This window comes from Pongo pygmaeus, chromosome 1 (genome assembly GCF_028885625.2).
Source record: "Pongo pygmaeus isolate AG05252 chromosome 1, NHGRI_mPonPyg2-v2.0_pri, whole genome shotgun sequence".
Taxonomy (NCBI): Eukaryota; Metazoa; Chordata; class Mammalia; order Primates; family Hominidae; genus Pongo; species Pongo pygmaeus.
In genome coordinates this window covers 223,283,315-223,308,299 of record NC_072373.2, presented here as the reverse complement: position 1 = coordinate 223,308,299, position 24,985 = coordinate 223,283,315, and the positions used below count along the sequence as shown (strand labels likewise).

General features: G+C 44.0%; 1 protein-coding gene across 1 annotated transcript; it reads right to left on the bottom strand.

Annotated features, from left to right (window-relative positions):
* Positions 1 to 955: 955 nt before the first annotated feature.
* TNFRSF9 (TNF receptor superfamily member 9) lies at positions 956 to 23,292 on the bottom strand. Its single transcript, XM_054441040.2, has 8 exons — positions 23,208 to 23,292; positions 22,320 to 22,503; positions 21,161 to 21,268; positions 20,633 to 20,770; positions 20,148 to 20,214; positions 17,467 to 17,597; positions 15,536 to 15,670; positions 956 to 3,388 (listed from the first exon to the last, which is right to left on the bottom strand). Exons 2-8 carry the CDS (start codon positions 22,417 to 22,419, stop codon positions 3,303 to 3,305), a joined length of 765 nt encoding a protein of 254 aa, XP_054297015.1. The 5' UTR covers positions 22,420 to 22,503; positions 23,208 to 23,292; the 3' UTR covers positions 956 to 3,302.
* Positions 23,293 to 24,985: the final 1,693 nt, after the last annotated feature.

The window sequence follows — 24,985 nt, the reverse complement described above, 5'->3', positions numbered from 1 at the left end:
TATTGATGCCTGGCTTGGCTGCATGATTTCCTCTAAAGGTTATAGTAGAACCAACTAAATAGGAGCAGAAGTGACAGATATCCTTTTGCCATGCAATGGCTAATGTTCCAAATAGAAGCTGTTCCCTCCACCTAAATCCCAGAGTAAAATAACATGGGACAGAGGCATGCAAGCTTGCAATAGGCATGTCATACAAAAGTGTAAGAAATGGCCAGGCATGGTGGCTCGTGCCTGTAATCCCAGCACTTTGGGAGGCTGAGATGGGCAGATCACCTGAGGTTAGGAGTTCGAGACCAGCCTGGACAACATGGTGAAACCCCGTCTCTACTAAAAATACAAAAATTAGCCAGGCATGGTGGCACATACCTGTAGTCCCAGCTACTCAGGAGGCTGAGGCAGGGAGATCACTTGAACCTGGGAGGCGGAGGTTGCAGTGAGCCAAGATTGTACCACTGTACTCCAGCCTGGGAGACAGAGTGAGACACTGTCTCAAAAAAAAAAAAAAAAAAAAGAAAAGAAAAGAAAAAAAGAAACACATCTTTGTTGCTTTGTTGTAATCCATTAAGAGTTGGGGAATTATTTGTTACTTCTGCATAACTTAGCATGTCCTAACTGATGTAGGCACCAGCTCGTAAAGTTGAGCATCACATGCCCTAGGACCCAGCAGTTCCACTTTTAGAAACTTTCCCTGGAGACACTTCTGCAGAGGAGATACATAAAATAACATCTATGACAACATTGCCCATGATTGTGAAACACCTGGCAAAAACCTAACGTCTCTTGGTAGAGGATGGATCTATAAATAATGGCATATTTCCATCAGAGTCAAGACAAATGCACTAAAGCTATACATGACAACACAATGAGTCTTTTTTTTTTTTTTTTTTTTTTTTTTTTGAGACAGTCTTGCTCTTGTCGCCCAGGCTGGAGTGCAGTGGTGCGATCTCGGCTCACTGCAACCTTTGCCTCCCTGGTTCAAGCCATTCTCCTGCTTCATCCTCCCAAGTAGCTGGGATTACAGGCACCCGCCACAACGCCTGGCTAATTTTTGTATTTTTTGTAGAGACAGGATTTCACCATGTTGGCCAGTCTTGTCTCGAACTCCTGACCTCAGGTGATCCACCTGGCTCGCCCTCCCAAAGTGCTGGGATTACAGGCATAAGCCACCATGCCTGGCCACAGTAAGTCTTATAAATATAATTTTGAGTGATTCAGGCAAGTCACAGAAGTCTCCATACAGCCCAATACAATTTTCATAAAGCTCAAAAACAAGCAAAACTAAATAACGTAGTTTTAGGATACATAATTATATGATAAATGATTTTTTTAAGCAAGGGAAAGATAGACTCAAAATTCCTAAGAGAGGCTGCCTGGGGATAGGCAGAAAACAGCACGTGAGGGGAGAAAGCAGCACGTGGATGGCAGCTCTGACCTTGACTTTGACCCTGTAAGTGTTCAGACATTAAATATTCTAGGATTTGTGGTCTATGGAGTCTCTGTCACACCTACTCAACACTGCTCTTGTAGTGCAAAGCCAGTCTTAGTACATAAATAAATGTGTGTGGCTGTGTTCCAGTAGAACTTTACCTGTTGACTCTGAAATTTCAGTTTTATATAATCTTATGTGCCATAAGCTGTTATTCTTCTTTTGATTACTTTTAAATTATTTAAAAATGTAAAAGCTGGCTGGGCCCAGTGGGTCATGCCTGTAATCCCAGCACTGGGGGAGGCCGAGGTGGGTGGATCACTTGAGGCCAGGAGTTCGAGATCAGCCTGACCAACATGGTGAAACCCCGTCTCTACTAAAAATATAAAAATTAGTCAGGTGCAGTGGTGCGCACCTGTAATCCCAGCCACTCTGGAAGCTGAAGCATGAGAATTGCTTGAACCGGGAGGCAGAGTTTGCAGTGAGCCAAGATCGCACCACTGCCCTCCAGCCTGGGCGACAAAGTGAGACCCTGTCTCAAAAAAAATAAAATAAATAAAATTTAAAAAGCTATCCTTAGATCATAAGCCAAACAATGGCAGGCATGCCAGGTTTGCACCTGTAATCCCAGCTACTTGGGAGACTGAGGTGAGTGGATCACTTGAGCCCAGGAGTTTAAGGCTAAAGTGTGCTATGATTGTGCCTGTGAATAGCCACTCCATTCCAGCCTGGGCAACATAGCAAGACTGTCTCAAGCAAACAAACAAACAAACAAAGGTAAATGGTGCACCAGGTTTGGCCATGGGAGTTTGGCGGCCCCCACTCTAGTACTGTGGTAGGACAATGAGCTCACAGGTGTTTATTTTCTCACTGTACTTCATACTTATCATATGCAGTTCATTTATTGGCTTTTGTATAAAATATTATGTTAAAAGTTAAGAATTTTTAGAATGTAACCTGGCTTAAAAGGGAGCAGGACAAAGGCAGAAGGTGTGAGGATGGAGAAGACCATAGGATATACAGACACTTGAACTCTTTCCAAAACTTCCTCCAGGCCTGAGGTTTTTTGCCCTTGACCCTAAACTCAGGCACTCTGCTCATACTCCCCCTGACGGTGGAGCATGTCGTGTTACATGACAGAACCCACGGAAACTTTAGTCGGGTACTTACTGCACCTCGTGGCTTATTGTCATATGTCATATTAGCACCAAAAAACAAACCTGCATTGATTTTGATTATAATTGTAGTTGGACCACTGGACTACGTAATTGAATTTAAACTATAATTTTCTTTGGATTTCAAAAAAACTAGCTCAAGCCTGTTAAGTGGTATCTAGAAAATGCTTTTTTTTATCACCGGCTCTGTCCTCATCTGTCTGTTCTGTTAAAAGTGGTGCATTATTTTGGCCGGGCCTGGCAGCTCATGTCTGTAATCCCAGCACTTTGGGAGGCCAAAGTGAGCCTAGGAGTTTGAGACCAGCCTGTACAACATGGTGAAATGCCATCTCTACCAAACAAAAAACAAAAAACAAAAAAGTTAGTCAGCTGTGGTGGCTCTTCCTTGTAGTTCCAGCTACTCAGGAGACTGAGGCGGGAGGATCACTTGAGCTCCCAGAGTTCAAGGCTGCAGAGACCCGTGATGGTGCCACTGCACTCCAGCCTGGGTGACAGAGTGAGACCCTGTAAAAAAAAAAAAAAAAAAAAAAGTGGTGCATTTTTAAAGGCCAACTCATTGGCATTTAGAAAAGAACATGTGTTGGGGGAATCCTGGGTATTATGTAGGATGGTGTTCTTGATTTTGAAAGCTGTGATAGCGGATGACTCATATTTCCTTGCTTCTTTTCAAGAAAGTCCCAACAGCCCTATTGACTTCCATTTCACAGTTCACATCCTTCTTCTTCTTCTGGAAATCGGCAGCTACAGCCATCTTCCTCTTGAGTAGTTTGTACTGGTCTCATAAATGCTAAAAAAAAAAATTTTAAGATACATATATTTTGTTGTCTATTTGACTCATTTAACATTTATTTTGCATAAAGTATAGCTGCAGAACATCTCTAAGCAGCAAACATTCTCCCCTTTAATTTTAACAAACTCAGCCAGGCATGGTGGCTCATGCCTATAACCTCAGCACTTTGGAAGGCTGAGGTGGGCAGATCACTTGAGGTCAGGAGTTCGAGACCAGCCTGGCCAACATAGCAAAACCCCATCTCTACTAAAAATACAAAAATTAGCCAGGCATGGTGGTGCACATCTATAATCCCAGCTACCCAGGAGGCTGAGGCAGGAGAATTGCTTGAACCCAGGAGACAGAGATTGCAGTGAGTCGAGAGGGCACCATTGCACTCCAGCCTGGATGACAACAACGAAACTCTGTCTCAAAAAAACCAAAAAACAAAAACAGGCCGGGCGCAGTGGCTCATGCCTGTAATCCCAGCACTTTGGGAGGCTGAGGCAGGTGGATCACAAGGGCAGGCGTTCAAGACCAGCCTGGCCAAGATGGTGAAACCCCGTCTCTACTAAAAATACCAAAAAAATTAGCTGGGCATGGTGGTGGGCGCCTGTAATCCCAGCTACTAGGGAGGCTGAGGCAGAGAATCGCTTGAACCTGGGACGTGGAGGTTGCAGTGAGCTGAGATTGCGCCACTGCACTCCAGCCTGGGCGACAGAGTGAGAATCCATCTAAAAAATAATAATAATAGTAATAATAACTTTAACAAACTCATCCACAAGAGAGGTAACAGCAAGGATGAACTTCCTCTAGAGATTATTTGAAATTTGTTTCCTTTTATCAAATATTTGTATTGGTCTTTAAGAACTATTTTCTTTATTGTCTACATTAGCTAAAAAAAAGTCTTAAGCATGAATCACTAAAGCATAAAATATTAGCCATATCCCAATCATAGCTCTAGTTTCAATTCAACAGCACTTATTTTCGTCTTGAGGGTTACTGAGATTTGAGATCCGATGGTTTCTTTGGAACACAATGCTATGACTCCAAGAATGTGAAGGTATCCCCACTACTTGCATCTGTTAGGAACCAAGAACTGATCTGTGCGTGAGCTGCCAGGCTTTCTTTTACATGTTAGTGAAGTGTTTGTGTTACTGCTCAGCAAATTTCAATCCTAAGCAGATATTTATTTACAGACTGGCAAGGCAAAAAGTCCTACCCCAATTTCATAGGCTTGTTGCTGTAAAAAATAACCTAAACCAAATAACCACACCATCTCCTAGAACTTATGAAAAACTGGCAAGATGTTCAGAAATACCAACGGGATGTCTTTTGAAATTGTTCCAAGGATGAATTTCAAAATGGAGATCGCTTCTGGAAAGATTGAGATGTCATGTTTTCCGTATTTGTCCTGCTGAGTACTGCTGAAAACCTCCCAGAAAGGCAGAGAGAGGAAAGCCAATTGGGTCAGGATCTCCAGACCCAAGAAACAACATGGCAATGGGTTTCTTTCTGCCTCATTTCCCTCTGACTGGGAACTAGAGAAGCAGCACTCTAAAAATGCCAATAGCGTGGACAAAACAAAGCAAAAACCAAGAAGAGGCCAGGCGTGGTGACTCACATCTGTAATCCCAGCACTTTGGGAAGCCAAAGCAAGCAGATCATCTGAGGTCAGGAGTTCGAGACCAGCCTGGCCAACATGGTGAAACCCTGTCTCCACCAAAAACACAAAAATTAGCTGGGCATGGTGGTGCTCACCTGTAATCTTAGCTACTCAGGAGTCTGAGGCAGGAGAATGGCTTAAACCCAGGAGGCAGAGGTTGCAGAGAGCCGAGACTGCACCACTGCACTCCAGCCTGGGCAACAGAGCAAGACTCCATCTCAAAAAAACACACAAAGAACTAAGAAGAGCTTGTACTCTCTAGTTATGAGACTAGGAAAGGGGCAGCATAGCAAGACTAAAAACTTCTTTTTTTTTCGAGATGGAGTCTCACTCTGTTGCCCAGGCTGGAGTGCAATGGCGCGATCTTGGCTCACTGCAACCTCCGTCTCTCGGGTTCAAGCGATTCTCTTGCCTCAGTCTCCTGAGTAGCTGGGACTACAGGCGCCCGCCACCAGGCCCGGCTAATTTTTGTATTTTTAGTAGAGATGGGGTTTCACCATATTGGCCAGGCTGGTCTCAAACTCCTGACCTTATGATCTGCCCATCTTGGCCTCCCAAAGTGCTGGGATTACAGGCGTGAGCCACCACACCCGGCCCAAAACTTCTAGACAATAACCACTCAATTCTAACAAAACACCACAAAAAACACCGTGGCTCTGCCTGCAAGCCCACCAGGAAAGACTGAGTAGAGAGCCTGGACTTCCGCCCTCACGGTGGATTAAGGCTCATCTCCCCCTCCCTCCTGGGGTGGTGTCAGAGGAGGCCTAGTGGGAGCCGGAACTCCCACGTGTCTAGCAGTAAAAAGGAGACCCTCACCCTCCAAGAGGTAGCGCATAGAACCCAAACTTCCTCCACCCCTGCCTGGCCGTAACGAGCTGCCCATCCTCCTTCCTTCCCTAGAGTGATATCAAAGGAACCCTGAGAAAATACAAGATCTAAATTAGATCCAGAAACTGGGCGTGGGGGCTCATGCCTGGAATCCCAGTACTATGGGGGCTAAGGCAGGAGGATTGCTTGAGTCCAGGAGTTCTAGACCAGCTTGGGTAACACAGCAAGACCCTGTCTCTACAAAACATTTAAAAATTAGCCAGGGGTGCTGGCACATGGCTGCGGTCTCAGCTACTCTCGAAGCTGAGGTGGGAGGATCACTTGAGCCCAAGAGGTTGAGGCTGCATTGAGCCGTGATCATGCCACTGCACTCCCGCCTGGGTAATAGAGCAAGCAAGACCCTGTCTTCTAAAAATTTTTTTTTTTTACTTAGGCCTAAATCTAACAAAACACATACAGAACTTGTATAGTGAAAATTACAAAATGCTGGTGAAATAAATTTCTAAATGTATAAATGAAGAGACATACTATGTTCCTGCATTGGAATACAGTCATACAGTGTATAACGATGTTTTGGTCAAAAACAGATGGCATATATGATCGTGGTCCCATAAGATTATAGTGGAGCTGAAAAGTTCCTATTGCCTCGTGATGTCCAACCATCATAACATTGCAGCACAGCTCATTGCTCACATTTGTGGTGATACTGATGTAAAAAACCTACTGAGCTGCCAGTTGTATATAGTGTAGCATATGCAATTATGTACAGCACATAATACTTGACAATGACAATAAATGACTATGTTAGTAGTTTATGGACTTACTATACCATACTTTTTATAGTTATTTTAGAGCATATTCCATATATATATATATATATATATATATATATATATATATATATGTAAAACCAGTTAAGGCCGGACGTGGTGGCTCACACCTGTAATCCCAGCCCTTTGGGAGGCCAAGGCAGGTGGATTGCCTGAGCTCAGGAGTTCGAGACTAGCCTGGGCAATATGGTGAAACCCTGTCTCTACTAAAGTACAAAAAATTAGCCAGGCATGGCGGCATGCACCTGTAATCGCAGCTACTCGGGAGGCTGAGACAGGAGAATCCCTTGAACCCGGGAGGCAGAGGTTGCAGTGAGCCGAGACCGCCCCATTGCACTCCAGCCTGGCTGACAGAGCAAGACTCCTCTCAAACAAAAAACAAACAAACAAACAAAAACCAGTTAATTATAAAACAGCCTCAGGCAGGTCCTTTGGGAGGTATTCCAGAGGAAGACATTGTTCTCATAGGAGATAACAGCTACATGTATGTTTTTTGCCCCAAAGATCTTCCAGTGGGACAAGATGTGGAGGTGGCAGACACCAACTCTGTGTGGGTCTAGGCTAATATGTGTGTTTGTGTCTTAGTTTTTCACAAAAAAGTTTAAAAAGTAAAAAACAATTTAAAAACTTTTAAATAGATAAAAGCTTATAGAATAAGGAAATAAAGAGAAAATATTTTTGTACAGCTGTACAATGTGCTTGTGTTTTCAGCTAAGAGTTCTTACAAAACAGTCAAAAAGTTAAAAAAATTTTTTTAAGTTTATAGGCCAGGTGCGGTGGCTCATGCCTGTAATCCCAGCACTTTGGGAGGCCGAGGTGGGCAGATTACCAGAGCTCAGGAGTTTGAGACCAGCCTGGCCAACATGGTGAAACCCCATCTCCAATATAAAAATTAGCCAGGCGTGGTGGCAGCTGCCTGTAGTCCCAGCTACTTGGGGGGCTGAGGCAGGAGAATCACTTGAACCTGGGAGGTGGAGGCTGCAGTGAGCCAAGATCTTGCCACTGCATTCCAGCCTGGGCAGCAGAGCCTGCCTCAAAAAAAAAAAAAAAATTAAAGTTTATGGAGTAAAAAGTTACAGTAAGCTAAGGTTAATTTATTATTGAAGAAAGAAAACATTTTAAATAAATTTAGGTTAGCTTAAGTGTACAGTGTTTGTAAGACTACAGTGATATACAGCAGAGGTCCCCAGCCTTTTTGGCAAGAGGGACCAGTTTTGTGGAAGACAATTTTTCCATGGACTGGGTGGGTGGGGGGATGGTTTCAGGATGATTCAAGCACATTACATTTATTGTGCACTTTATTATTATTACGTTGTAATATATAATGAAATAATTACACAACTCCCCATAATGTAGAATCAGTGGGATCCCTGAGCTTGTTTTCCTACAACTAGACAGTCCCATCTGGGGGTGATGGGAAACAGTGACAGATCATCAGGTACTAGATTCTCATAAGGAGCATGCAACCTGATCCCTCGCTTGTGCAGTTTACAATAGGATTCATGCTCCTATGAGAATCTAATGCTGCTGCTGATCTGACAGGAGGCGGAGATAAGGCGGTAATGCAAGTGATGGGGAGCAGCTATAAATACAGAGGAAGCTTCACGTGCTCGCCCACCACTCTCCTCCTGCTGTGTGGCCCGGTTTCTAATGGAGTCTCACTCTGTTGCCCAGCCAGGAGTGCAGTGGTGCGATCACGGCTCACTGCAACCTCTGCCTATCAGGTTCAAGGGATTCTCCCACCTCAGCCTCCCGAGTAGCTGGAATTACAGGCACGCGCCACCACACCCAGATAATTTTTGTATTTTTAGTAAAAACAGGGTTTCACCATGTTGGCCAGGCTAGTCTTGAACTCCTGACCTCAGGTGATCTGCCCACCTTGGTCTCCCAAAGTGTTGGGATTACAGACATGAGCCACTGGGCCTGGCAAAGATCATATTATTTTCACGGTACCTCTTCTATGTTTAGATATGTTTAGCTACACAAATACCATTATGTTACAGTTGCCTATGGTATTCGGTACAGTCACATGCCCTACAGGTTTGTAGCATAGAAGCGATAGGCTATACCATCCAGCCTAGGTGTATGGTAGGCTGTACCATCTAGGTTTGTGTAAGTGCCCTCTGTGATGTTCACACAACAACGAAATCACCTAACAACACATTTCTCAGAACTACCCCTGTCGTTAAGTGATACGTGACTGTACTTCACATAGTAAAGTTGTTAATTTGCCCCAAACTGAGACGCAGATTTAACACAATTGTTATCAGAATCCCAGCTGGCTTTTTGTAGATATAGATATTATCCTAAAATGTATGTGGAAATGCAAAGGAACTAGAATAGATAAAACAATTTTGAAATGAAATAATAAAGCGGGAGAGACTACCACCCTCTGCCCAATTTCAGTATTTATGTATAACTACAGTAATCAAGGCTGTGTGGTATCGGCAGAAGAAGAAACACAAGGATCAATGGAACAGAAGAGGGAAACCAGATGGCCCCACATAATTGCAGCCAACTGACTTTTGACAAAGGTACAATGAAAGATGACTAATGTTTTCCACTAGTGGTGCTAGAGCAATTGGACGTCCATAGGCCAGCAACAACAACAACAAAAAACTTGGCTAAAACCTTTCACACCTTATATGAAAAATTTAAAACGAATCAAGGCTGAGCACAGTGGCTCACACCTGTAATCCCAGCCCTTTGGGAGGCCAAGGCAGGAGGACTGTTTGAGGCCAGGAGTTCAAGACCAGCCTGGGCAACATGGTGAGACTGTCTTAAAATAAAAAAAAAAATTACTCAGGCATGCAGAGAGCCAAAGCCCATGAGACGTGACCAACTCAACATTCCGCTGGAGGCTGTATGATCAAACAGCAAAGTGTTCATCATGAATGCAAGATGTGAGCAAACTCACACTGCCCTGCCACCAAAAGGTTTGCTGAGGGACACTACTCCCTGGCTCCTTGAAGTTATCTATTGAGAAATCTAGCACCTATTGTTCAAAGGATGCAGTCTCACAAGCCTGCTGTGAACCAAACACCAAACGGCTAACTGACAATTACCTGACAACTATCCCCGCTTTCTCACTATCTCTTTTGCCTAATAAATACGGAGGGCTGCGTAAAGCTCAGGGCCCTTGTCCACTAGAGGCAAGATGCCCCCTGACCCCTTCTTCCAAATATACTCTTTTGTCGCTTGTATTTTATTCCCACATTCACCCCCTTTGTTCAGTCCAATAGGTCCGCGGCAAGTGCTGGCACACTCCTGTAGTCCCAGCTACTTGGGAGGCCAAGGAGGGAGGATCACTTGAGCCCAGGAGGTGGAGGCTGCAGTAAGCCATGATCACACCACTGCACTCCAGCCTGGGTGACAAGGCAGAGACCCTGTCTCAGAAAAAAAAAAAAAAATCAAGATTTAAATATGAAATAGAAAACCGTAAAAGTTATAAGAGATAGAGGGAAAAAACACCTAAATCTTTGAGACCCAGGACTCAATGAAGAATTCTTAGACATGACTCCATAAATGAAAAAATCCATAAATTGGACTTCATCAAAATTAAAATAGCTTTTCTCTGTGGAAGAGCCTGTGAAGAGGATGAGAAGGCAAGCTACTGACTGGGAGAAAATATTTGTAAACCATATATATGCCAAAGGACTCCTATCTAGGAAATATAAAGAACTCTTGAATCTCAACAGCAAAACAAACAGATAATCCAACTAGAAAATAGGCGAAGACCTGAACAACACTTCACTGAAGAAGATATGAAGATGGAAAATAAGCACATGAAAAGATGTCCACCCATAAGGGAAATGCAAATTAAAGCCTCAAGGAGATGTCACTACACACCTATTAGAACAGCTGAAATAAAAACTGTGGCAATGCAAAATGCAAGCAAGGATGCAGAGAAACTCCGATGAGAATGTAAAATGATATACTTCCTCTGGAAAATAGTTTGACAACTTCTCAAAAACTAAACAAGCACCAAACATATAGCCCAGCAATTGCACTCCTGAGCATTTATCGTAGAGATACAAAAATGCATGTCCACAGAAACCCGTAAATAATTATTCCTCACAGCTTTATATGTAATAGTCAAAACAGGAAGCAAACAAAATATCTTTTAATAGTTGCATAGTAAAACAAACTGTGGCACAAGCGTATCGTGGAATACTATTCAGCAAGGAAAAAGAATGAACCATTGAAACACATAGCAACTTGGATGGATATCAAGGGCATTGTGCTGAGTGAAAAAGCAAAATCTTAAAAAAGTTCACGTTTGTGAAAGTTGTCAGAATCAAAATGGAGTTTGTCCAGGTTTTGTGTCAAAACCCTGACAAATGGGCCAGGCATGGTGGCTCATGCCTGTAATCCCAGCACTTTGGGAGATCGAGGCAGGCAGATCACATGAGGCCAGGAGTTCAAGACCGGCCTAGCCAACATGGCAAAACCCCGTCTCTACTATAGCCTGGCATGGTGGCGGCTGCCTGTAATCCCAGCTACTCAGGAGGCTGAGGCACGAAAATCGATTGAACCCAGGAGGCGGAGGTTGCAGCGAGTGGAGATCATGCCACTGCACTCCAGCCTGAACGACACAGGGAGATCCTGTCTCAAAAACAAACAACAACAACAATAACAAAACCCTGACAAATGGAGCCAGGGAAGGCCATGAAGGGGGTTTCTTATGCATGCATGCCTGATGAAAACAACTATCACAAAAGATATCACAAAAGATGGCAGAAACCACAACCTTGCACCAAGGCTACTGTATCTTACACAAAAAAATACTTCTGCCGGTATTGATCTTTGTAGCAAAGGATAATTGTTTCAAAATAACTTACATAACCGTCCTCAGTTTTTCTTTTTTTTTTCTTTTTTCTTTTTGAGACAGAGTCTTGCTCTGTCGCCCAGGCTGGAGTGGAGTGCAGGATGCGATATCAGCTCACTGCAACCTCCGCCTCCCAGGTTCAAGCAATTCTTGTGCCTCAGCCTCCCAAGTGTCTGGGATTACAGGCATGTGCCACCATGCAGGGCTAACTTTTTGTATTTTTAGTAGAGATGGGGTTTCACCATGTTGGCCAGGCTGGTCTCGAACTCCTGACCTCAGGGTGATCCATCCGCCTCAGCCTCCCGAAGTTCTGGGATTATAGGCATGAGCCACTGTGCCCGGCCTCTCATTTTTTCTTTTAAAAACTCTTGTTACCTTTACCTCCCTGAATACACCCACCGTATTCCCACTGCAATGCTACTCCTGAAAAAATATCATACTCTTTTAGAGAGCCTCTCTCTGTCTATGATTTAACTTGACACATACCGTATGATTCTATTTATACCATATTCCTTAAATAACAAAAGTATAGAGATGGAAGACAGATAAGTGGTTGCCAGGGGATGGTGGGGAGAGGGAGAGGACCTGACTAGAAAGGAATAGTGGGAGGAGATCTCTGCAGTGATGGATAGTTCTGATTTTACTGTGCTGGTTGTTATATGACTCCACATGTGTGATAAAGGGACAAACAACTACACACGCACACTATGCCAATGTCAATTTCCTGCTTTGCCATTGTACTGGAGGATGGAACCCAGAAACGGCATGAGAGATGTTCCTGTCTTGGCAAATTCCTGTGAATCTATAATTATGTCAAAATCGAAAGTTCTTTTGAATGACCTAAAACCTTTTTTTTTTTTTTGAGACGGAGTTTCGCTCTTGTTGCCCAGGCTGGAGTGCAATGGCACGATCTCAGTTCACTGCAACCTCCACCTCCCGGGTTCAAGCGATTCTCCTGTCTCAGCCTCCTGAGTAGCTGGGATTACAGGCACGCACCACCACGCCTGGCTAATTTTTTGTATTTTTAGTAAAGACGGGGTTTCACCATGGCCAGGCTGGTGTTGAACTCCTAACCTCAGGTGATCTGCCCACCTCAGCCCCCTAGAGTGCTAGGATTACAGGCGTGAGCCACAGCGCCCAGCCAGAAGGAAGGCTTCCCTGACCAGGAATCGAACCTGGGTCGCGATGGTGAGTGCGGAATCCTAACCACTAGACCACCAGGGAGTGTCCTAAAAACTTTTAAAAAATGGATTACGGTTCCACTGAAACTCACTAATTACTCATAAATACTTTTGAAAAGCATTTTATAACGAACTTTGTTGCAGTCTGGGATGTGGATGGAACTTTGTTGCAGAGATACTCTTTTAAATCAGGATTAAGTCCAGCACTTTGGGAAACCGAGGTGGGAGGATCACTTGAGCCCAGGAGTTTAAGACTGGCCTGGACAACATAGTGAATCCCAGTCTCTACAAAAAAATTAAAAATCAATTAAAAATTAGCTGAGTGTGGTGGTATGCACCTATAGTCCCAGCTAGTTAGTAGGCTGAGGCAGGAGGATTGCTTGAGCTCTGGAGTTCGAGGCTACAGTGAGCTGTGATCGCACCATTGCACTTCAGCCTGGGTGACACAGTGAAACTCTGTCTCAAAAAAACGAAAGACAAAACCGAAATCAGGCTTAAGTGAGAACGTAGAGGTTTAAACTGGAGGTGTAGACCTCAAAAAAAGAATGAAAGAGCAAACCACAGAATAGGAAAAGATATTTGCAGCTCATGAACAGCAGACTAAAAACTTCCTATACGTTAGTGAGAAAAGACACAGACAATCCTATGAGAAAATACTCAAAAGACTTGATCAGGCCCTTCACTAAAGAGGAAATCCAAATAGCCAAAATAACATGAAAAGGCGTCTAACCCCACTAGCAACCAGGAAGCGTAAGTTAAAACCACAATGGGATACAACTATCCACCCACCATATCGATAAAAATAATCTGATGGTACCAAGAGTTATCAGGGGATGTGGAGTAACAGGAACCTCATTATCGCCAGGGGAGTGTAAATGGGGTCCAATAATTTTGGAAAACAGTTTGGCATATTCACAACCAAGATAAACATGTTCCTTGTAGCTCAGCAATGTTATTTCTAGGTTAAAAAACAAAACCAAGCCAGAAACATGTGTTTACGTGTGCTGAGATACACAGACAAAAATATTCAAACGTCATTGCATGTAATAACCCCAAGCTGGAAATGATCCCGCCGTCCATCAGTATTAGAATAGGTGAACAATGATGTCATCATTCAACAAGAGTGTGTAACAATGGAAATCAACTAAAGATGAACTCAGCATGGATGAATCTTCATGATACAACGTTGAAAGAAGAAGCAAGATACAGAAAACACAGTGTGATTCTATTTGTATGAAGTTCACAAGCAGCCCAATAAAACTGTGTTGTTACGTAGCAAAACTACAGCAAAAGGAAGTTAATACCATACAAGTCTAGATGTGGTTAGCAGTAGCGGGCAAGGAGGGCTGTGATCTAGAAAGGGCATGCCAAGGGCTTCGGGAATGGGTTATGTTCCACTTCTTGACCCTGGTAGAGTTATTTGAATGTTTGTTTACAACAGTTTGTTAAACTTTATATTTATGCATTTTTCTGTATAGGTCACAATGTATAAAAGTTCTATATTGCTTTAAAAAGAGCCTTTAAATAAATTAGCATAATTTATTAGATAAGACTTTACTGGCTGAGTGCAGTGTCTCACGCCTGTAATCCCAGCACTTTGGGAGGCCGAGGCGGGCGGATCACCTGAGGTCGGGAGTTCAAGACCAGCCTGACCAACATGAAGAAACCCTGTCTCTACTAAAAATGCAAAATTAGCTGGGCGTGGTGGTGCATGCCTGTAATCCCAGCTACTCGGGAGGCTGAGGCAGGAGAATCGCTTGAACCCAGGAGGAGGAGGTTGCGGTAAGCTGGGATCACGCCATTGCACTCCAGCCCGGGCAACAAGAGTGAAACTCCGTCTCAAAAAAGAAAAAAAAAGACTTTACTAATGCTGTTCCTGCATATATATTTTTAACAATCTCCAAATAGACACATTCTGGTCTTACATGGTGTTTTGGGTTAAAATTTAGCTCTCAAAAAACTCCTTTTATTATATCCCTCTTATTAAGTCTTATTAAGCCTGTTATGTGTCATTCTAACGTCCATGAAGACAAAAAACAGGTTGCCTTCCATCTATATACTTTTTCAAATAAATATCAATGGCTTTTGTCTAGTGGGTGCTGACTCTGTGCCAGGCACTTGCTGAGTACCTTATAGAAATAATTGTTGAACAAGTGAATGAATGAAATTCATTATTGAAATTTTTCATGTAATCCATACTGGTGCTGTAATAATTCATTTGTTAAACCCCCTTCAAACTCCCTCTTTGTTCTCCCTGCCTTCCTCAAATATGGGTCTAAACTCATTTTAAAGCAGTTCATCACCCAGAGGGACATAGGGGGAACACGGTTTTCTGATTCTTCTTTGCCAGTGTCCTCCACACCACACACACACATGTGTACACACACATGCACGCACACACAGACACGCATGCACACACACACACACACACATACACACACATGCAATAATCCAAAGCTGCAGCATATTTAAATCTGTCATTTTTCTAGAACCGAGGTGTGCTCTTCTATATGCAAGCTTTCTCCACCTCAGCACTATTGACATTTGGGGCAGCATCATTCTTTGCTGGGAGGCTGTCCCACGCATGGTAGGAGTTTAGCAGCATCGCTGACCTCTACTCACTAGATGCAATAGCCCCTAATCACCACCAAGTGGTGAACACTGCAACTGTCTCCAGACACCGCAAATATTCCCAGGGACGAAACTGCCCCTATGTGATAACCACGGGGCTATACGAACCTCATTTCTAGAATTTTTTTTAAATCATATGTTCCTTTCTATTATAAAAAACCTGGCCTTGCCAGAGCTCTAATATGATTATGTTAATCTTACGTTGTTTGAATATATACAGGAGTTTCTTTCTGCCCCGTTTAACAACAGAGAAACGGAGCATGAGGAAGAACAGCAGGAAGAGCAACGCAGTCAACGTCAGTGCAAGAAAGAAGGAGATGATCTGCGGAGAGTGTCCTGCAAAACACAGCAAAAGGAGAAACGCATGCAGAAATGTATTGACACCATGTATATATTTACACTGTAAATATATACCATGTATATATTTACACTGTAAATATATACCATGTATATATTTACACTGGTAAACTCCTAAGCATGAGAAGAATCACAGCCTTGGGCATCTCCAACCTGCTAATGGAGTAAACTTAGAAAACTTTTAAAAAGGCCGGACATGGTGGCTCACGCCTGTAATCCTAACACTTTGGAAGGCCGAGGCAGGAGGATCACTTAGAGTCAGGAGTTCAAGACCAGCCTGGCCAACATAGTGGTGGCAGGAACTTGTAATCCCAGCTACTTGGGAGGATGTGGCAGGAGAATGGCTTGAACCCGGGAGGCAGAGGTTGCAGTGAGCTGAGATGGTGCCACTGCACTCCAACCTGGGCAACAGAGTGAGACTCCATCTCAAAAAAAAAAAGAAAAGAAAAGAAAAGAAAAGAAAAAGAGAAACTTAATGGCCAGGAGCGGTGGCTCACACCTGTAATCCTAGCACTTTGGGAGGCCAAGGTGGGCAGATCACCTGAGGTCAAGAGTTCGAAACCAGCCTGGCCAACATGGAGAAACTCCATCTCTACTAAAAACACAAAAATTAGCCGGGTGCCATGGTGGGCGCCTGTAATCCCAGCTACTCTGGAGGCTGAGGCAGGAGAATCACTTGAACCTGGGAGGTGGAGGTTGCGGTGAGCCGAGATTGCGCCATTGCACTCCAGTCTGGGTGACAGAGAGAGACTCTGTCCCCCCCCCCCCAAAAAATAAAAGAAACTCAATAATTGGGCAGTTTATCCCTTCTAGCACATAGAAAATATGGGACCCGGGGGCCAGGTGGGGCGGCTTACGCCTGTAATCCCAACACTTTGGGAGGCCAAGGCAGGAGGATTGCTTGAGCCCAAGAGTTTGAGAGCAGCCTGGGCAACATAGCAAGACCCCAACTCTACCAAAAAAAATAAAAAATTAGCCAGGTGTAGTGGTGCGTGCCTACAGTCCCAGCTACTGGGGAGGCTGAGGTGGGAGGATTGGTTGAGCACAGGAGGTGGAGGTTGCAGTGAGCCAATATAAAGCCACTGCACTCCAGCCTGGCACAGAGCAAGGCACTCTCAGGGAAAAAAAAAAAAAAAAGAGAGAGAGAGAGAAAGAAAAAAGAAAAGAAAATATGGGACCCTGGATGGGAGCAGTGGCTCACACCTGTAATCCCAGCACTTTGGGAGGCCGAGGTGGGCGGATCACATGGTCAGGAGTTCAAGACCAGCCTGGCCAGCATGGTGAAACCCCATCTCTACTAAAAATACAAAAATTAGCCGGGCGTGGTGGTGCGTGCCTGTAATCCCAGCTACTCAGGAGGCTGAGGCAGGAGAATCGCTTAAACCCAGGAGGTGGAGGTTGGAGTGAGCCGAGACTGCACCACTGCACTCCAGCCTGTCACAGAGCAAGACACTCTCTTAAAAACAAAAAAAAAAAAAAAAAAGAAAAGAAAACAAAAGAAAAAATATGGGACCCTGTAATCCCCTTTCTTTGGCATTGATAAAGATATAGACTCTGGGTGAAGTGTCCTCTGGCACTGCTTACAAATGTGTATCTCAGACTGAATAACAAATGCCTGGGAAGAAAACTTCTGGGTCCCTGAGGGCAGGATTCAGGAAGGAATGCACGTGGGAGGTGCCTATTGTGAGATGTCGTGATATTGGGGCGATTTAGATACAATCTGGAATCACCATAAGATATGCACTTTGATGTAAAGGCATAGATAGCCCAGCTACCTGGCTCTCTCGCAGGGGCAGGCGGGGTCGCAGAGGATGCTCCTGGAGAGAGGTCGGCTGGAGATGGTCCACAGACCACGTCCCTCTCCTTCGTCCCATTCACAAGCACAGACTTTCCATCCAAAGAACAGCTTAGACAGTTCAATGAAAAGAATTTAAATAATTAACTTAGGTCCAGAGGATTCTGATTTAAAACTTTGTCATTTTTTACCCAATGAAGTAGCCTAGTGAAAAAGATATGCGGGTCTGGGTTCGAAGGCGATGCAAAGATATTTTGAAAAACTTCCACTTGGCCATCTGGCTCCCTGCAGCTTTCCGTGGCTCTTCCTTCTGTTCAGTGACAGCTTAGTTCAGGCTGTCTTGCCTGGTTAGTCTCTCACCCCCAGTTTCTTAATTGGACTTGACCATCTCCGGCACAGATGAAGGCTAGCATAGGGTTAGGAGGTCCAGCACTGGCATCAGGCAAACCAGGGTTTGAGCCCTGGGTCTGCTGCTTTCCAGAATGACTTTGGGCAAGTCAAAAAATCTGTGTAACCCCACCATGGTGGCTCACGCCTGTAATCTCAACACTTTGGTAGGCTGAGGCCAGAAGATCACTTGAGACCAGGTGTTGGAGACCAGCCTGAGCAACATAGCAAGACCCCACCTCTACAAAAATTAAAAAACAAACAAACAAACAAAAATTAACTGATGGTGCATGCCTGTGGCCCCAGCTACTCGGGAGACTGAGGTGGGAGGATCACTTGAATCCAGGAGTTTGAGGCTGATCACTTGAACCCAGGACTTTGACGCTGTCTCCGAAAGAAAAGAAAAAAGAAACCTCCCTAAGCCTCAGTTTTCTCATCTGCAAAATTAGGATTGTATGTGCTGCCAGAACTGTTTCAAAGAACAAACAAGTGAGAGTCAGTGACACACTCTTGCACGTCTGACACGCTGAGTAAATGGTAGCTATCATCATCACCGTCATCGCCATCATTGTTGCTATTGTTGTGACACCTTTCCCTCGTCCCTTTACCTACCCCAAATCCACCCATCCTCCAGAGCCCAGTTCAAACCCATTTTTCCATGCAGACTCACCTTAACAACTCCGAAAAATTTGTATTGAAAGACCTTTTTTAAAAAGCCACTTTCCAACCAGGCATACTGGCTCTCGCCTGTAATCCCAGCACTTTGGGAGGCCAAGGCTGATGGATCACTTGAGGTCAGGAGTTCGAGACCAGCCTGGCTAACATGGTGAAAGCCCATCTCTACTAAAAATACAAAAACACTAGCCAGGCGTGGTTGCGCGCACCTGTAATCCCAGCTACTCAGGAGGCCGAGGCAGGAGAATCGCTTGAACCCAGGAGGCAGAGGTTGCAGTGAGGCGAGACCGCCCCATTGTACTCCAGCCTGGGCAAGAAGAGTGAAACTCCATCTCAAAACAAACAAACAAACAAACAAAACAAACAGACCTTTTTTAAAAAGTCACTTTCCAAAGAGAGAATTCAGCTAAGTCCGAGAAAATAGTCAATATTTTTCTTGTGAATCATGATTCCATTTGTCAGCCACTCTGATGCTGGTAAATTGTAAATGACAAAAGCAGAGGGATACCATGATTCCTGTTTTAAAACACTTTATTTTCTCTCCAAAAAGTCACTTTCCAGTCTGTTACAAACCAATACACTTTTGAAATACAATAAAAATGTAAAAGTAAAATAATAAAAATGATTTTCTAGTAAGAAAATGAAATGGAAAAAGAACAAATACATATAAAATACAACGCCCAAATTTTTATTCTTAGTCAACAGACCACATTACTCTGCCAATTTGCCTTAAAAGTTTCTAAATGTTTACTCTCTAACCCTACACCACTGTCGATGGGGGCACAGGACAAGCCATTTGTGGACCAGCACCCATCCACAGACCACAGTGTAAGTTCTGGTTCCACAAAACAACAGTCACATTCTCTCATATACTATTGGCTTTTTACCACCTGTGATGGCCTTGTGTGCCCAAGTGTGGGCCACATTTTGGAGGGTAATGAGCAATTGTTAGTTTCTTCTGTATCATTCTAGGGGCTGGCATTGAACACATGGAGATGGGCTGATCAATGAGAGAAGATAAGAGGCAACAAAGGAATGAGAAGGAAACAGAAAAGAGGCAGACAGCGGCAAAGTTCCACTGGCAATTCTTTTCCTTTCTTTTGAGACAGGGTCTTTGCTCTGGAGTGCAATGGTGCGATCATAGCTCATTGCAGCCTCAACCTCCCAGACTCAGGTGATCCTCCTGCCTCATCAGCCTTCCCTATAGCTGGGACCACAGGCATGTGCCATTATGCCTGGCTAATTTTTTTATTTTTTGTAGAGACAGGGTCTCACCCAGGCTGGTTTTGAACTCCTGGGCTCAAGGAGTCCTCCTGTCTCAGCCTCCCAAAGTGCTGGGATTACAGGCGTGAACCACTGCAAGTGCCCAGCCTCCACTGGCAATTCTGATCTAGATGTTCCAGGCACTATTTCTGGAGAAAATGCCCACTTTGCCTATTGAGTTGCTACGACCTCACAGTGTTCCCACGCTGCCTATTAGTATGTTACATTCTGTCTACACTTGATGGGTGCAAAAAAGCTTCAATGATAGCATTCCTCATCTTCCAAAAAATTTAACCCAGATTCTCTATTCCATAAACTAAAGGAAATTATACGTACTTTGTCCAGGGTCGACAGACGCCACGTTTCTGATCATTAAATGTCCCAAAGCAACAGTCTTTACAACCTTGTATTAAAAATGAAAGCAATAATAAAAGGGAAGCATTTTAATCATTTTGTAACTTTTCCTGTGATGAACTTAATATAAGTCATTACCGTAATACAATCTGCACAAATTGTTCAATAATTCTTGAAACAACACCCTAAGATGGCTAGTTTTTATTCTAGTTGTACACAAAGTATTGTATATGTCTGAAACGTGTGAAGATTAATGGTTCTGGCATTAACAAATGTTCTGATTTCAAATTATTTCCATTTATGAAGAAATAACAGGAATATTTTATTCATTAAAATATGACATATCATATACTCCCTTGTTACTTTAAGGTTCTACAAATCTGTTTGTTTATTTTCAAAGGATCAAGATCTAAGCTAAGTTTGTCTACATCACAAAACTACACTAGATCAAAGAAACGCAAACGTACCTTTTTTTGTCAATTCTTGACCTTGTTTACAATCCTGTTCACACATGCTGCATCCTGCCCCCAGGCAGTGAAATCCTGGAATGCAGTCACACTCTGCATTGCTGGTGGAGGAACACTCCTTCCTGGTCCTGAAAACACCTACAAAGTCCCCCCAGCCCCCAACATTTTATTACACTTGACCTCCAAATCCAGGAAGCGAATTTATGCTCTGCAGTAAAAATCATGCTCACTGTACTTATAGTGTACCCAGTGATTTTAAAGTTTACTTTTAAATCTCCATAAAGACATTTTTACATTTTGGTAAGTAAAAACTTCTCTCTTGTCAAATGAATGTTTCCTCTAATATTTAGAAAGCTCAGTGCACAAATAATTGCTGTCACTGGATATTATGGTCCTGGACCTGCTGGTTGGCAGAAGAATCAGTCTTTGACACTTGAGATTTTCCAAAGAGAGCAGTTAGTAAATGGGAAAGAAAAGCTTATCTTCCCAACTATCTTCTAGAGGAAGAAAATATCTGTGAACTCATACCTTTACACTGCCTGCATATGTCATAGGTCCTTTGTCCACCTGCGCTGGAGAAACTATTTGGAGGACAGGGACTGCAAATCTGATTCCTGTTATTATCACAGAATGTACCTAAGAAAGGCAGACAATAGTGGTACACGTTTGACAATGGGCAATCGTCACCCAAGGCATTCTGAAGTTTACAAGAAAATAAGATTATAAAAGAATGATGAGTTTTCTAGATGCCACAGTGGTGGACATTAGTTTGATTGACTTCCTAAAATGATACATTTGCAAGATTATTCTTTGTGTAATCACAGAATTAGAAATAACAAAATACAGGCCAGGCGCAGTGGCTCACGCCTGTAATCACAGCACTTTGGGAGGCTGAAGCAGGCAGATCACCTGAGGTCAGGAGTTCAAGACCAGCCTGGCCAACATGGTGAAATCCTGTCTCTACTAAAAATACAAAAATTAGCCAGGCGCAGTGGTGCACGCCTGTAATCCCAGCTACTCGGGAGGCTGAGGAAGGAGAATCGCTTGAACCTGGGAGGCCAATGTTGCAGTGAGCTGAGATCACGCCACTGCACTCCAACCTGGGTGACAGAGTGAGACTCTGTCTCAAAAAAAAAACAAAAAACAAAAAACAAAAACAAAACAGATATTGTAACAAATAAATCAGCAGAAAGAAAATATCTATTGAATAAAACAAAATGATTATCTTGATTGATCTAGGAGATGAATATGACTGGATCCAGGAGGACATCAATGTCCCACACTAAAATTTAAATACGACTGACTATCCCCACTCTGTTAAGCCCTTTACTACCCGCTTACTCACTGCTATGCCCCCAGTCTGAGCACAAAGCCCTACACACAAAACTAACATTTATTGAAGTCTTGCCATGTGCCACGCACTGTTCTAAGCCCTTCATTTGATCCTCCCAGCCACCCTATAAAACAGGTTCTCTTATTATCCCCAGATGAGAAAGTCAAGGCACAAGAGGTTGAATGACTTTGCTGTGTTCACACAGCTAGGTTGTAGCATCCAATAAACATTTGTATATGAATGAATTTTCATTTTCCCTTCCTTAAAAGGGAGCTCATTAGCCCTGACTACTAGACTAACTGAACCATACTTCCAACAGAGCAGATCAAATGCACATGATAACTGGGTACTCACCAGCTGGGCAGTTACTACACGGATCCTGCAATGATCTTGTCCTCTCAAAGTTGAGGACCAGCAACAGAGTGGCTACCATGTTGTAATAGCTGTTTCCCATGATGAAATCTGGCACAGGTATAATACTAGCAAAGCTGATTCCAAGAGAATTTTAATCAAATTAGCTGGTCTCACAAATGTCACTCTGCAAAAGATAAACATTTCCAAGGAAAGGTGGTTTCTCCTTTCAAAATTATCTATATTGCAATCATTACCTATACAATTCTATAAGAGGATAACGCAGGGTTTTTCAGCAACAATTAATGATGCAATATTATGGAAAAGTAGCAATTCATAGAAACCACTAGGACAAGGCAGGCGTGATTAAACACACAGCTTTGTGCCGGTTTGCCAAAGTTTGAGGGCGCATTTTCCATCATGTTCTGCCAAAATGCGGAAATAACAATTGCCAGAACTTTTGGGGACTTTCATAGGTACTTTGCAGTACCATCCAGCAATAATGTCAATTACTTACTGCCCCTGAAATAAACTCCTTACAAAGAGAATCTGTCAGGGGCATCAGACAATTCAGTTCAAGAAGAAGCTATCACATAATCACTCTTCCCCCTTTAGCTGAACACCTAACTACTAACATGTGGAAAGACCTCCCTGTTCAACTCACTAACACATTTTCTTAAACAGAGACATGTTTTGAGATGTGAAGTTTGTATGGTAACAAAACTAAGGAGGGAAAAACTCTTCAGGCTAAGTTGTTGATGATTATTTAATGGGCTATTGAAGAGAAGTTATTATATATTAGGAGGAAAAGTCTAGAAATGGGCAAAGGGAGCAAAAGTTCTATCCTCACCCCGTCTCAGTGCCCCCACCCACTCCCACAAATGGACAGACCTTGAGATCTCAGGGCTGCCGGAGAACTTTCCACTCCTTGGTCTTCAGGCTTCTGCAGCTCGGGAGGACTTCAGGTCAAACATAGGAGTGCGGTGACTCAGCCGGGGGCGGGGTCTCATGGGAAATTCCCACCACAGCTCTGTGACAGCTCTGTGAAATCGTTCATTTCATATCTGCTGACCCCAAAATCCCCTAGAGCCCCTGTCCCTGCCTGATAATGGCACTTCAAATTGCTTCTTGGAAGCAGCTCTCTACTGTCAGGATGTGTCACAGATGACGCTGGGAAAAGGCTTTTGTCCCTTAAGATAGCTCTCCAGGACAAAGCATTTAGCATGTCCTTAAAATAGTGGATTTGCGATTAGAGGAATGAAACCAACTTCAAAACAGTGATCAGCATTTTGCCATATGCGGTCCCCTAACTCCATAGTCACTGTAATGCAATAGCTGTCATTACTTGAGCACAGCCGATGTGCCAGGCATCAGAGATGCACTGCGGTGAATACACACTATCCTCGAAAGAACCCTAGAACTTGGTATGACTGCTGTTGTTATTGGGAGAACACTATGCAAATGAGGAAAGTGGGGCAACAGGGAGCTGGCAGGGTTGGAACCCAGGTTGGCCCGGTCCCTTATCGTGTTCCTCCGGGCATGGGTGACAGAGGGAGGAAGGAGGGAGAAATGGAGGGAAATGGAAACAGGGGAAGCACAGCAGTTACACGGCAAGTCAATGACCAGGACATGGTTCGGTGAAGCTTAGAGCTAGGAGGGATTTTTAGAAAACCATGATTTCAATTTTTCTTTAAAAAAAAAAAAAAAAAAAAAAGGCGAAAGAGACCAGGCGCGGTGACTCATGCCTGTAATCCCAACACTTGGGAGGCCGAGGTGGATGGATCATCTGAGGTCAAGAGTTTGAGACCAGACTGGCCAACATGGCAAAAACCTGTCTCTACTAAAAATACAAAAATTAGAGGGGAGTGGTGGCAGTGGACCCCTTTAATCCCAACTACTGAGGCTGAAGCAGGAGAATCACTTGAACCTGAGAAGTAGAGGTTGCAGTGAGCCAAGATTGCACCACTGCACTCCAGCCTCGGCCAAGACTCCACCAAAAAAAAAAAAAAAAAAAAAAAAAGAAGAAGAAGAGGAAGAGGAGGGCAGAGAAAGCAGAAAGAAAAAAAAGAACAGTAAGAGGAGAGGAGGAGGATAAGGAGAAAGAAGAGGGAGAGGAGGAGGAGGAGGAGAAAAATAAAGAGAAAAGGAGGAGGAGGAAGAAGAAAAGAACAGAAAGAGAAGGGGAGGAGGAAGAGGAGAAGGAAGAATGAGGAGGAGAAAGAATGAGAAGGAAGAATGAGGAGAAGGAAGAAGAGGTGTTTCTGGAGGAGGAGGAGGAAGAGGATGCTCCAGGCTGTAGATGAACCTGCCCATCATTGAGCAGCTGGAGAACCTCAGGAAAACCAGGGGAACTGTGGCTGGGGCAGGCGTGGGCTGGGGAAGGTCATCGAGAGTAGTTTGTGCCGTCGCCCTGCCCCGCGGTTCCCAGCACGAGCTCTCCCGTCAGAACAGGAAAACGCGGAGCGACTCGGTTGGGGGACAGCGCCGAGATGCGGACTTTCTGCCGCCTCCTGCAGGCAGAGGGACTCGGAGATCAGGCCGCAGAAGCAGAAGAAGGCAGACGGGAAGGAGGAGGAAGGAAAGGAGCCTTGTGGCTTCGTGTCCGACCCTCCCGCCCTTGGCCCGCGTGCCTGGAGCCAGCCCCACCGCGCCCGCGTTTCCTCCTGCGG